This window comes from Oratosquilla oratoria, chromosome 39 (assembly GCF_046742065.1).
Source record: "Oratosquilla oratoria isolate Oo_2021 chromosome 39, ASM4674206v1, whole genome shotgun sequence".
Lineage (NCBI taxonomy): Eukaryota > Metazoa > Arthropoda > Malacostraca > Stomatopoda > Squillidae > Oratosquilla > Oratosquilla oratoria.
The window spans coordinates 35,227,140-35,241,266 of NC_134815.1; the positions used below are offsets into that span (position 1 = coordinate 35,227,140).

The following is a 14,127-nucleotide window of genomic DNA, read 5'->3' on the forward strand; positions in this document are numbered from 1 at the left end:
GCCTAAGTTAAGTGCCAGGGTTGACTGGGAGGTACTTATTTTTTGTGTATGTTTTGCATATTTTTGTACTTTTATACAAATAAACAAATGTTACTATGTATTTCATTTTCCAAAATTCATATTTCAATATGCAAATTTTAGCAAACCATTTTTACCAACTTCAGGCGAGGAACCATATCTAGTAACTTTATTGACTTGCAATTGCAACTTTACTTTTAATTTTTTTGAAAAAGTCATACAAATAAAAATGTCTTAGAATATGCTCAAGTTTATTGGTATGTGGCTGAAATTTTAAATTTCCAGCAATTTCTATGAGTGCCTCATAAAGGGTTAAAGTATTTTTTCAATTCAGTAAAGTTTGATTATAGATGCACTTTTTAATTTTCCCAAATATGCATTTATTAGAACCAATGAATGTGGGGAAAGGAATGTGAAGGAATGCCCCCAGGTATTTATAGGTGTTGATGTAATAAGTTACAAATAAATTTGTTATGAATGTTTTCAAAGATGATGCCAATCTTGATAGTAAAGTCATTGTCATCATTGTCAGTTCAGTTTTACAAAGAAAATTTGCTATCACATTTTTAGCTAAAATGTATAGTAATGTTACAGTCAGGCTGGGAGAACATTATGGGTAACTTTCCTCAGTTTCATAATGGTCATATGTACAATGTCTTGACCTCTGACTCCCTCTCTCTTTCTCCCTCTCCCAACCTCTTCTTCAAATACTGAATTAATACTTAATTCATATTCACCAATCACTACTCCTCATAGTTTTCACCCATTGTATTTGTGTGCATGGCAATATATTTTCTAGCAGCTCAGTAATGCTGCTCATTATTATTTTTTATCTATTTTATTTCCCCTTTGTAAGGGGAAAAAAGCCTTGGTATATGTATGTATTATTATTATTATTATTTTCAAAGACATTGAAGGCTGAACACATTTCTTATCTGATGAGTGAATTACTTTTTCTCCATATCCAGGTTGGATGCACATCACCATTTGCTTCGGACAAGTTGGCCTTGCCTACTGAAACATCACTACGCCATAGTGGTTCCACCTCTCACACCCGCTCCAGTTCAAGAGTGCTACAAAGTAGGGAAAAGGAGTTGATTTACAATGTTAACAAGTACTTTTTAGAAGAAAAGGCTTGTAATGCATTCATAATCCCACCTTCAAAGGCAACTGCTCGCACTGCAAAAGCCACCAATGTTTCTGAGAAAACTGTTCAACGAATCTGCTCAAAACGGACACGAACATCACTAGAACCGCCTGTGTTTTTACCACCACAGAAGAGGAGATGTACTGCACCTGTGACAAGTATCGATGATCTTGATAAGTGTGCAATAAGAAGAACAGTCTCTGGATTTTATGAAAGGCATGAAATCCCAACTTTGCAAAAAATTCAAGAAGAACTCAAGGCAAAAATATCCTTCAGTGGTGGCATAACATCGCTTCGAAAGATTCTGCTGGAGATTGGCTTCAAATTTGCCAAGGTTGATGGCCGCAAATTCCTTATGGAGAGGAATGATGTTGTGGCTGCTCGCAATAAATTTTTGCGAGAAATAAAGCAAGTCAAACAGTCCTCCCATAACATCGTGTATCTGGATGAGATCTGGGTGAACCAAAATTACACTGATGGAAAATGCTGGACAGACACTGCATCACCACAAGCCACTGGAGTACGACAACCAAAAGGAAATCGTCTAATTCTTCTTCATGCTGGAACAAAAAATGGTTTTGTTAATAATGCAGAGTTAGTGTTCCAAGCCAAAAATGATGGGGATTCCCATAACCAGATGAACTCTGCACTTTTTGAGGAATGGTTCAGGAATCAGTTGCTTCCAAACATTTCACCAAACTCTGTAATTGTGATGGACAACGCTTCCTATCATTCTGCCAAGCTGGAGGAAATTCCTACATCATCGTGGAGAAAATCAGACTTGCAGGACTGGCTGATGAAGAAGGGAGTGCAGCCCCACAATAACTTATTAAAAGCAGAGCTACATGAGCTTGCCAAGAGATTGGATATCACTGCACCCTATGTAATCGACAAGATTGCAGAAGAAGCAGGACATCGGGTTTTGAGATTACCATCATATCACTGTCAGTATAACCCAATTGAGCTTATTTGGGCTCAGGTCAAAACTTACATAACCAAGAAGAACAACTTTAAAATGGCTGACCTTAAATCCCTTGTAAAAGAAGCTCTGAGTCTTATCACACCACAAATTTGGATGGAAGCAGTTCGACATGCTGAACAAGTACAGGATGAAGATGCACAACAGGACATAGCAGCTGAACATTTTGTAGAGTCTTTCGTGGTCAATGTAACAGAAAGTTCTGATGATGAAGATTGTGATTAAAGATCAGTGAGAGAGGATTAGGCCTACAGGGGAAACCTCTTAAAAAAAAAAACGCGCCTAGACTTTTACCTCATGGGTGGTGTGGAAAAAAAGTAGAAAATGAATAAAAAATAATGTATGTATACATATATATATATACAGCCAGTCCTCGCTTAACAACGATCTCGTTTAGCGACGACTCAGAGTTACAACGGCTTCTTGAAAAAATATATATATATATATTCTTTTACTGCATTCGAATCTTCGCGCCTACCGAAACACATGCGATTGTAGCGTATCTATACTTAAATTTCCTCCTCAAGTTTTTAGTGATTTCTAGTTAACAGTATACTACTTTATCCCTTCATGATGACTGGAAAACGAAAGAATACAAATTCTCCTACTGCATCCGGTCCTAAGAAGCAGAGGAAAGCCATCGACTTGGATATGAAAATGAAAGTCATTAACGAGCACGAGCGAGGTAAGAAAGTCCAAGCTATTGCTGACAGCCATGGCCTCTCACATTCAACTATCTCTACAATTCTCAAGAACAAAAGTAGTATCAAAGAAATGGCAAAATTATCGCCAGGATACAGCGCATTCTTAATGAGGCAGCGAAAAGGATTGGTGCATGAGATGGAGAAAATGCGATGCCCAGTTAGTTCTTTCATTGCACTTGTAGGCATATGACGTGCCCATGTATATTAGACGTTAAACCTAATAAATGATTGATGTGGTCCCCTCGAGTATCCCTGCACCTACAACCACAGTAAGATGGACAGTAAGTAAACAAACATACAAAATGTATTAATATACATGCCCTGAATAAGATAACCTAGCATGTAGCACTTTGTCACTTTGCCTACTTCCGAATCTTTGTTTATATGCTCATACATGTATGTCTCTCAATGGGTCCTCGTTTAGCGATGAAATCACTTAACAACGGGGTCTTCTGAACGATACTCCGTCGTTAAATGAGGACTGGCTGTATATATATATATATATAATATATATACATACATACCTAGGTCTCTCAACCCCTTCCATACAATGATGTTGATATCTGTCCCATGAGGCACGAGTGTGTATACAGTGAGTCCTCCTTATACGGTAATTCCTTATCCGGTAAATTCACAGTTGGTATTTGGTAAATACTACCCTCGATTCTATTTACAGTAAGAAAAATTCACAGATACAGTATCCGCTTGTGTTTTGGAGGTAAATTTAGATATTTTGAAGAGGAAAGACCAGGGAGAAGGTATGTCTGCCATAAGTCGAAACTTGGGTTCAGTATGCGGTAATTTCAATTTGCAGTAAGGTTTTCAGGAATGCATATGTACTGCATAACAAGGACTCACTGTACTAGGATGCCAGTGTCAGCATCTTGATTATATTTTGTAGTTATAGCTGAGTGACCCCCATATTCTGTGCGCAGGCTTGATCACATTTTCTGTGATTAACATTCAGGGTGAAAGAACAAGCAATACAATTGTATCTTTATCTTTTATAATGGAAGTATTGTGATGCATCATCATACATCAGGCAGCCAAATTGTGTGCAAGAATTCAACTCATATTGAAGAAGTTAATCCAATATTCACTAACTGCTACTTATGCAGATGTTACCCTGGACATAAACCCACTTAAGGAATTGGCCCAGGACATAAAACATCAATTTCCAAAGTGGGTTTATGTCCTAGGCCCAAATGTCCTCACGATTGGTGGTTGACGAGTGTTGAATTAAGAGATATAGGTGTATGTGTGTCTGTATTTACCTAGTTGAATCTTAAAGGAAGGGGAGCTATGCTCGTGGTGTCCTGTCTTTGTATTTCACAGTGTCTAGTTTGCTCTTAAATTCATGTATAGTTTTTGCACAAACTACTGTTTCATCCAGTTTGTTCCAGATATCTACCGCTCTGTGTGGAGAACTTTTTTTTTTTCAGTTTCTTCTATAACTATCCTTTTTGAGTTTATTTTCATGTCACTATGTATTTCTCTTATCCCAAATTAGTAAGTTCTTTCTATCTAGGGCTTCCATGCCTTTCATGTTTCTGTAGATGGTCACCAGGTCACCTCTTTCTCTTCTTTGTTCCAGAGTCGGTAAATACAGTTTTGACAATCTCTCCTCATATGACAGGCTTGAAACAGTTGGGGCCATCTTTGTAGTTGCTCTCTGGGTTCTTTCAATTTTCTTTATATTCTTTTTGGTACTGGGTTACCATAGTGTCGCAGCATACTCCAGTCTAGGCCTTATTAGTGTGACTAGTTTATTTTATTTTTTTTTACCATTTCTTTGTCCAAATAGGTAAAAGCCACCTTTTTTGATCATAGCAAATTGTAGGATTCTCCAACAATTTTGTTTATCTGTTTATCAGTGACATGTCATGATGATTACTCCCAGGTTTTTTTCAGATCCCACTTTCTTTACTTCCTTTGATCTGATATTATATTGTCCTGATATTTTTTTATTTTTTCAATTCTATATTGTCCTGATTTTTTTTCTTCCCCAAATTCCATTATACTATATTTCTTGATGTTGAAGCCTACTTCCCACTTCTGACTCCATTTCTAAACCTTGTTCAGGTCTCTCTGCAGTGATTCACAATCCTTTTCAGTATTCATTTTCCTCAGCAATTTAGCATCCACAAATCACCTCATCCCAAGCTGAACACTTTTCTCTGAACAGTACCCTCATTTTCCTTCCATGCAAAAAATACTCCATCCAGTTTAGTAGTTTATCTTGTATCCCTCCTTTGTTTTCCTTTTTTTTTTATGATTTTTATGTGACACTTTGTTGAAGCCTTTTTGTAAGTCTAGGAAAGCACAATCAGCCCATGCATCCCTTTCTTGTATTATATCTATTAGTCTTGAGTAGAAACAGATTAAGTTTGTGACACATGATCTTCTGTCTGAATCCAAACTGTCTGGTTTGTTATATTGTTTTCTTCCAGGTGTTTTATCCACCTATTCTTAGTAACCTATTCACAAATTTTGACTACAGTGCTTGTAAGGGAAACTGGTCTGTAATTTGTTGGTTCTTTTTTGTTTCCTCCTTTATATATTATTACACTATTGGCATCTGGTATTTTTCCTTCTTTGAGTGAGCAACTTCTTATGTTATATATTTTGTCTATTAATTCTTCTTTAAATTTTTTTGTATTCAATTTGCTATTCTATCTGGGCCGTGTGATTTCCTGACATCAAGGTTCGTTAATTGACCCATTATTTCTTTTTGTGTGATTTGTATTTCCCTCATAGGGGAGGGGGGATCACACTTTGTCCCCTTCATTTTTCTTCCACTTGCATCTTTTCATGGTGAAATTTATCCCAACTTGCTTCTTGAAATTTTTTCTTAAGTTTCACAAAGTCCATGTCACTATATACCAGTCTGTCTTTTCTGTATTTCTCATTTCTCCCCATATATCCTCCTTTAGTTCTAGTTCAGGTAATATGTGGTCACTCTTCCCAATTGGTGTCTTGTATTCAATTTTATCCACAATTTCAGGTTCTGATGTAAAGAATCCAGTCTTCATGGTTCTTCATTATTTCTATATCTGGTGTTTTCCTTTACCCATTGTGTCATTGTATATTCCATAATCATGTCAAGTAATACATTTCCCCTTAATTCCTCTTCACCTTTCATTATCTCTTCCCAACAGATTTCTTTGCAGTTAAAATCCCCCATAAATACCACAGTTCCTTCATCTTTCACCACTCCATTTAATGAAATCCTTGTATCTTGTAACATTTTAGAGTAATCTCTCACCAAGAACCCATTTTTGGGGGCACATAAATCACCACAAACATATGATAAAGAAAATTATTTTATCAAAGCATTCAACAAGGTGCCCCAACAGAGACTTTGCCATGGTATAGAAGGAAAAGTGTTTGGATTAGAGCATAGATTAGTGACAGAAAACAGGCTGTCACCATTAATGGTGTAAAATCTAAATGGACTAGTATTACTGGTGGAGTTCCCCAGTGGGTCACCATAATGTAAAATTCAAATGGGGTAGTGTTACTAGTGGAGTTCCTCAGGGCTTGGTTTTGGGTCCCTTATATATGTGAATGACTCGGACAAAGGGATTAATATTGATGTTGATAAGTTTGCAGATGACACTGAAAATACATACATACATATACCAAAGGCTTTTTCCCCCTACACAGGGGGTAGCCAAAAAGAAAAAGGCATAGAAACCACTCCCACCCATTCCATTTCTTATATATTCCACTCCCCTCCACCCTCCCTCTCATCTTGGCACCTCCTGGATGACAGGTCAACCCTGCACCTTGTCCACTGCCCAGGATCAGAAGCAGTGTCGCAAGACACAGCACATCCACAGCAAGGCTGCTTCATAAATTCGGCGACCCCCCTCTCCGTCCCCTCCTGCAGAAAAGGAGAAGACGTGGAGAAATCCCTTCGGGCTGCATCAAAAAATTTTCTCATACATACTTCCTCACCCCCCATCCCCCACCCACTCCCCCTCATGTATCACAGCACCATCTATACACAACCCCTCTAATAGGATGCCATATTAGGTTGGGGGAAGAGGCTGAGATACCGCAGGAGGATCTATATTGTTTGTATGTTTGGTAAAATGGCAAATGGACTTCAATATTTCAAATGCAGTGTGTTAAGTGTAGGATTACACAACTCAGCAAATAAGTATAGCTTTGATAATGCCATATTAGAGAAAACAGAATGTGAAAATAACTTTGGAGATTTAGTGAGTCCTGACCATAAATCCAGGAAACAGTACATTAGTGCCAGGAATAGGGCTAACAGGGCATTAGGGTCTATTGTTGGGATGGTTACAAACAAAAGTGCATAGGTAATCATTAAACTCTATCTGGCGATAATCAGACCCTTGACTATGTGGTACAGTTTTGGTCTCCGTCCTATTGAATGGATATTAAATAAATTGAATCGATACAGAGGAGAATGACCAAAATTATACAAGAGCTTAAAAACTTACTACACAAAGACAGGCTTAGACACCTTAACTTACAATCTCTGGAAAGACAAAGAGTGCAGGGCAATCTAATAAAGGTATTCAAGTGGTTCAAGGGTTGTGATAAAGGTGGTGCAGGCAAGGTCATCATATTAATATAGCAGGACAGGACTTGTAGTAATGGATTTACATTGGATAAATTTGGGTTTAAGAGGTAAATAGGCAAGAACTGGTTTACCAACAGATTGGTTAACAAATGAGATAGAAGATTAAATAATCTTATGGACAAGGATGATAGGTGGAATGGACATGGAACTACCTAGTGTAGGCCTTATGGTCTCTTGCATTCTCTTTCAATCTTATGTTCTTATTGGAGGTATTCACTGCATATTATATGCAGTCAGCACTTTTGAGACTTGAAGTACCCCTATGCAAATCATACAGCATTCTTAATAATAATAATTAGCCTCGAGATTCAGACTGCAAATCTAGAGCCCCAGAATGAATGGCAGTGGTAACTGGTCTTTTCCATAGTCGAAGGTGAGTGTTGACAGATTTTGAAGACAGATGACAGGAAGGTGTGTATCGGTCTTGCTGGACCTTCACTTGCAACTTCCACTTGTAGGGTTATGGGTTTTCATTCAAGGAAATTTGAGGTAACAATTATAAATGGCATCAACCCTGTAATATATGTGCATACCACACTAGACCACTTCATCACATATTAGTAATGACATTTATTATAGTTCACATTTACTGCATTAACCAAGTCAGTGCATTGTGAAATACACATGATAGTTTTATTTGCAATTCTTAATAGAAAAAAAAAAGAAGAAAAAAAAAAGACTGGGGGGCTAAATGATAAACTTTATTCTGTTTCACTGTACAGTAAGAGTGAGTGCACAATAATAGAAAATGGAAATACTGTATAATAAATTTTTATAATAGAAAATGGAAATACTGTATCATAAATTTTTATAATAGTTTTCCTTCAAACATTTCTGTAGTTTAATTTGTAAAATACTTGTTTTCTTAAACTAAATCTTTACTGTATCATAACAGCACATTTATTTTTGATCCTACCAAAAATTTAAACCAAAAGCCATTACATGACCTTTATCTGGTCTGATATGAATGGACCTGTGGTGGTAGTGACTGTGCTGCTTCTGTCACTCAAGTCGTCGGACCACTTCCTCAGTTTATCGATTTTGCGCCAAAATATGCTTTCCACGGGTGTGAAAGCTTCTGAGACTTGAGTAAAAGCATTGATTCCTGTTGTTGCAACATTAGAAATAGCTTGGACCATTTCTCCTGCATCATTTAGAGAAGCTGCTGCTTCTCCCCCAAATTGGGTAAGGAATTGAAAAAAATTGGCTAAACCATTGGCAGTTTTCTTGAGAAAGTCTGTTAAGTTTCCTGCTGATGAAGGAGTGGGAGGGATGAATGGAGGGCTTGTTGAAGTCTGAAACAATGATGCAATATCTGGGAAAAATCCTTGTGATTGCTCTGTGGCTGTGACCATGGGATCTACACTCACTGATTGAGATTGTAACTGTGTGACATCTGTAGAAAGTCCAGGAATGATCTGACTGAACAGGCTGTGAATTAGGTTTGGTGGCATTTCTGAAACTTCAGGACTGGAGAGAAATTGAAGTAAAGGAGATGTGGCTGAAGGCTTTCTAAACAGATTTGAGAAAAATGACTTGGTAGGAGTTCTTTCTGTACTAGTTGAAGTCTGAGTATTTAACTTCAATAGCAGATCTGATATAAAATTGCTAGAATCCACTTGGGAATCAGTTTGCTCATTCCCTGTTACAAAAGTCATATGATTACTAGAGTTAAGCATGTTTGGCAATACCAAATCAAAGAAATTTTCTTTCAATCCTGAATGGCCTTGGTCTGGTAATTCATCAGAAGAAGTACTTGCATCATTGTTTTCTCCTATAAAAATTTCTTTGGAGCCTAGAAACTCTGTAAATACAGGAAACCCTTGATCTGGGGAGGGTTGAGGTACCCAAGCTGTAGAAGGATATGAGAGTTGTTGGTCATCATATGACAGCATAGGAACTGTGTAAAGAGTTTCTATTGTTGCACTTTGCAAACCATCATCTCTTGTGACTCTGGCAGTACTCAATTTTTCGTTATCAGGTTGATGCCTCTGGACATTCATTTCATTGTTCCTGAAGATTCTTTCAGGTATATTGCCAGGTTCATGTTCATTCAATGTATCAATATTCAGCCCCTTTAAGAAAGACACAAGTGAAGAGGGATCACGTAATGCAGACGATGGAATTTTTCCTAGAAGCAGACCATTGTTTCTTGAATTGTTAAAGTATGTAGTTGGAGTTAAACCTGACAGATTAGGATGTGAAACTGAAGACTGTTGAGTAGAACCATACTCTGTGGACAATTCTGGTTCAAAAATCATTTCTGAAGGTTGTTGACCTCTGACTCCGTTAAGTATAACTGTGTTATTAGTAAGTGATGGAAAGATTTCATAACCAATGGGATTTGTATCAGATACTGCCTCTACTTCCTCAGTTGGAGGTTTTGATTGATTTAAGATATTCAGGATATTGTGAATACTGTTGCTCTTGTTTGTATAATCTTCAAGCTGTAATATTTCTAGAAATGGATTGATATGGTTATTTTCACTTTGAGTTTGTGTTACCATGGATGCTATGGATGAAAGATTTAAATCTGTGAAACTGAAAGATGAAGGTGTAAGACCTGCAGGGAGTCTGGGCAAGTCACCAGAACTGAGTAAATTCTCGGTAGCTATACTTGCATTATCCTGACTGAATAGCTCTGAATGAATCAGGCTGGAAATAGTGTTGGAGATATTCTTGGTGGGAAATAGTAATGCCATTGATGACAATGTTGTGCTATTTTGGTCAAGGGGGTTGATGACTTCATTTAGGAGGCCCTGTGACAGCAAGAGAGGAATATCAGTAATGCCTACAAGAGGAGGAAGGGTAGGCAGAGAGGCTTGTGGCACAAAGAGGTTTGATAAATTTAATTTTGGCAATTCAATGCTGGGAACCAGGGTGAAAGAATCCTTTTTTTGACCTGTGAAGGATGGTATCCATAACGTGGACAACAAGCTTTCAAAACGCTGTCTCTTAGTGTTTGGACTGACAGATGAATTCCTTATCCCAAATTCTGAAAAAGAGGAATAACTTTCACTGGTAGAATGGGAGGGTGGTAGTGTTGTATTTTCTGTAGTGACTTGTGTCTGCAGGCTGGGGCTGCCATTTGCAGATTCCATTTGTGTGCTTCCAAGCAGTACAGCTGCACGACTGTGCCGTACAACAGGGCTCTGCAAATGGCCCTGTGAGCCAACCAGTCTCCCTTTATCATTCCACTCTGTTGTGATGTTACCAGGTTCTGTCACTGATACATGGTGAAGTGCAGCTCCATGAATCTTTTTTACTATAGTATCAGGCTTGTGTCTTTCTTTCTCTGGGTGATCATGCAAATGATGAAGTGCAGGGGATGATCCAGGAAAGTTGATAGTGAAGACATTTGGGTCTAACCCATTAGCAAGCTCAGTCATCTGTAAACTAAAAATATTTTTTTATTTGAGACAGCAAAAAAGAACACAATAAAGAATCATTGCTGGCAAATGTGCATCAAGAGCTTACCCTGTGAGCTCATAGTCCATTCCTTTGGCATATTGCATTGGGATGTGATGGGATTGCAGGCTAATGGTCACAGGACTACCATAAATGACCTGCCTAGACTGTATCAGCATTATCATCAGGGTACAGATCTGCTGCAATATAAAATAATTTGAGATCACACCACCACCTGATGGTTATTCAATTTGCATGTTCACTCCTTTAAAAAATCATAACAGAGACAAATCACTCAAAATTATTCACATTGAAATGACCATTTTATGTCTACTCACATTTGTAAAGCGCTTGGGAGGATCAGCCATCTCAACCTCTTCCCCAAAAGAAAATGCAGGTCTAAGAAGGTAGTGATGAGAGTTGACTCGACAAGAGGGGTTCCAAAGGTGATGTTCCGACTTCAGGGCAGCCGAGTAGGGAATGAGGAGCCAAGGTATTGTGGCGAGCTTATATAACTCCTGGGTCGCTTCGGTACAATGACTAATGACATGGTTCATTATATATTTTACAAATGTGACAGTCCTCACAAATACCTTACCATAATGAACTCACTAAAATTCCCTTCATGATGAACGTTTATTTCTCATCAAACCCTTTATTACCATAACATATTACACATTTTTTTAGAGGGTGGGGTGGCAAAACACTTGACTGTTCAGGCCAGGCCATTGTCAGCTTACTCCTCGGCTGAAAAGTAAAATGGTCTGTCAGATTATATATATATATATATATATATATATATATAGATATATATATCATGGCGTTATCGCGATATATTATCGTGATAATTTATCGCGATAACGCCCACCTATGCCGTCCAGTATGTTCTGTTCCCAGCTCGGACCTACCTATTTGTGCCTCCAAGGCACGCGGGTCTCGACCAAATGCTAAACTGGAACAAAAAACTGAAATAATCGATTATCGCTAATTTAGAACCAAAACTATCGGCGATTCCGATATATCGATAGCGCGGGAAAAATATCACATAACCGATAACCCGTTATCGTTATCACGATAATTTATCAAGTCCCCCATTTCATTGTTTCACACCAACAACTACTGTAAACGAAAATACCATAATTTGTTACCTATTTTAGGCATAAAGAAGATTGAAGCAGTTGCGACCCATAGGTGGGTATGATCGCGATAACGTCCACCTATGATATATATATATATATATATATATATATATATATATATATATATATATATATATATATATATGTATATGTATATATATATATATTTAACATTGGATGTTTCAATAGTATGACTATATATGTATATATTATATATATATATACATATATATATATATATAATATATATATATATATATTTATATGTATATATATATATATATGTATGTATGTATATATAGTGTCATACTATTGAAACATCTAATGTTCAAAAGTACCGATATACATGAAAATGTAATAAACAGATCAGACATGAATCCTTTAGGTTTGTCTAAGCGTTAGTCTTCCAAACGTTTTTAGGCGAGTCTAAATCAAATTTCTAATTTGAGTTTCATTTCTGAGGGTGAAAAGGTGTAGAAGCAGCTTCGAAACACTGTTTCTGGTTTATTCTGAGGCAACTATCGTAAGATGTTTCGTAATCACGTGAAAGACACGGTTACTACATTACCACTGTGTAGCAACTTGGGGAAATCCAATGATCGACTGACATTCACTATCGTCTTAGCGTTAGGTCTCTAGCTCTCTCTCTGAGGAACTGCTTCCTGTATGACAGTTTCACAAACCACGAAAGGAAAAAATTCTCAAGATAAAGAATACCAATTGGCTTTAATTTTCAAGACTGCAGATAATGGAGATCGAGTGAAATGGTGTCACGACCAAACAAGACCTGGAAAAAATGAAAGGAAAAAGAAAAATCAAAGGAAATAAAGAGAGAGCCAACGCCAGGAGGCGAAAAGAAAGAAAAACAAATATAGAAAAAATCTAAGTCAAGGAAATTCTGTATTTCAAACCTTCACTGGACGATACCAAAACAGTAAGATAAAAATCAGGAACGATACAAGAGAAAGAAATGACAAGATAAGTTTTAAGGCCATGGTAAAACAGATTATTTCTAATTAAATCTCTCAATCTGGGACAAGATCGCCGCGAAACCACAACAAATAGAAAACTACACATCTGATGAAGAAAATATATATAACAGATATAAAGAATAAAATCTATATAAATGCACCAACTCCTGGAAAAGCTTAGAAAGTGAATTATAAAGATAAAAGGCAATTGGTAATGAGTAGCCCTGAAGTAGCACTATGTGAGGAAATTGTTATGGGTAGCAGTGGCGTAGCTAGTGCTTTTGCCGACCGGGGCTGCCCTCATGTTTGCCGCCCCTTCTCACAAGGAATTCAATATTACAAATGCACATTAGCCTATACATATTAACTCGTAACAGTAGCCTAGTCCAATTTCTGTGCAGAGCATGTTCATTTTCACCCATGTATACCCGTCCAATCGGATCGATGTACACGCTTGCAAACTGTCACGCTTTATTATGCTCAATAACTTAGAAAAAACTGACATCTATGAGAGACTGATTAACGTAATTTTATATAAATCATACAAGGACCAAAAATGCCGCCCCTCTAAAAGTGCCGCCCCTACCGCCACCCCTTAGCTACGCCACTGATGGGTAGCCTATACAGATTCGTTCATTCGTGTTTCATTAGGTACTTGATAAAGTTCGTACAAGTGAAACGGTGTACCAGTAACGACTTATAAAGATTTACAAAGGAAAAACATACCAACAGGAGAGCTTTTGTTCCATAACTTCGTCCTTACATGGTACTTTTCCTGACCTGTTGAAATGACCCGAGCTAAAACTATGAGTATTCAAAACTAAGTGGAGTGGATAAGAGATAGGAAACCCTAAGTGCATGTTTTTTATTCATTTATGTATTTATTCATTCATTTATACAATCGGGTAAACACCCACACACATTTTTGCTGGTGCAGTGGTACCAAGCTCGCCAGCTAATTAAGCGGATTTGAAGTCAGCCCTGGTCCAGGACTGATAAACATCACAATATTGGAAAACCCTGCTCTGTTTGGCACGATTTTTTTTTATCGAGGCATATATGAATTCTGAGCTCTCATCCGGGAAAGTAACAGTTATCGATCACGATTTCAACACGTGACCCAAGACCATGGTGAACACACAA

The 14,127-nt window shown here is 37.5% G+C and overlaps 3 protein-coding genes across 6 annotated transcripts in view; 1 reads left to right on the forward strand and 2 right to left on the reverse strand.

Annotated features, from left to right (window-relative positions):
• Positions 1-14,127, reverse strand: part of LOC143020359 (uncharacterized) — a 203,972-nt gene that overhangs the window by 18,505 nt on the left and 171,340 nt on the right. The window lies entirely within an intron of this gene.
• LOC143020129 (uncharacterized) lies at positions 1,050-3,212 on the forward strand. Its single transcript, XM_076176286.1, has one exon. It carries the CDS (start codon positions 1,521-1,523, stop codon positions 2,367-2,369), a length of 849 nt encoding a protein of 282 aa, XP_076032401.1. The 5' UTR covers positions 1,050-1,520; the 3' UTR covers positions 2,370-3,212.
• LOC143020356 (uncharacterized) lies at positions 8,181-11,614 on the reverse strand. 3 transcript variants are annotated; one of them, XM_076176722.1, is made up of 3 exons: positions 11,213-11,614; positions 10,944-11,071; positions 8,181-10,862 (listed from the first exon to the last, which is right to left on the reverse strand). In XM_076176722.1, exons 1-3 carry the CDS (start codon positions 11,429-11,431, stop codon positions 8,405-8,407), a joined length of 2,805 nt encoding a protein of 934 aa, XP_076032837.1. In that variant the 5' UTR covers positions 11,432-11,614; the 3' UTR covers positions 8,181-8,404. The 3 variants fall into 3 exon arrangements, with proteins under 3 accessions (XP_076032837.1, XP_076032838.1, XP_076032836.1); XM_076176723.1 differs by having other exon boundaries at positions 8,181-10,855; positions 10,944-11,074; XM_076176721.1 differs by having other exon boundaries at positions 10,944-11,074.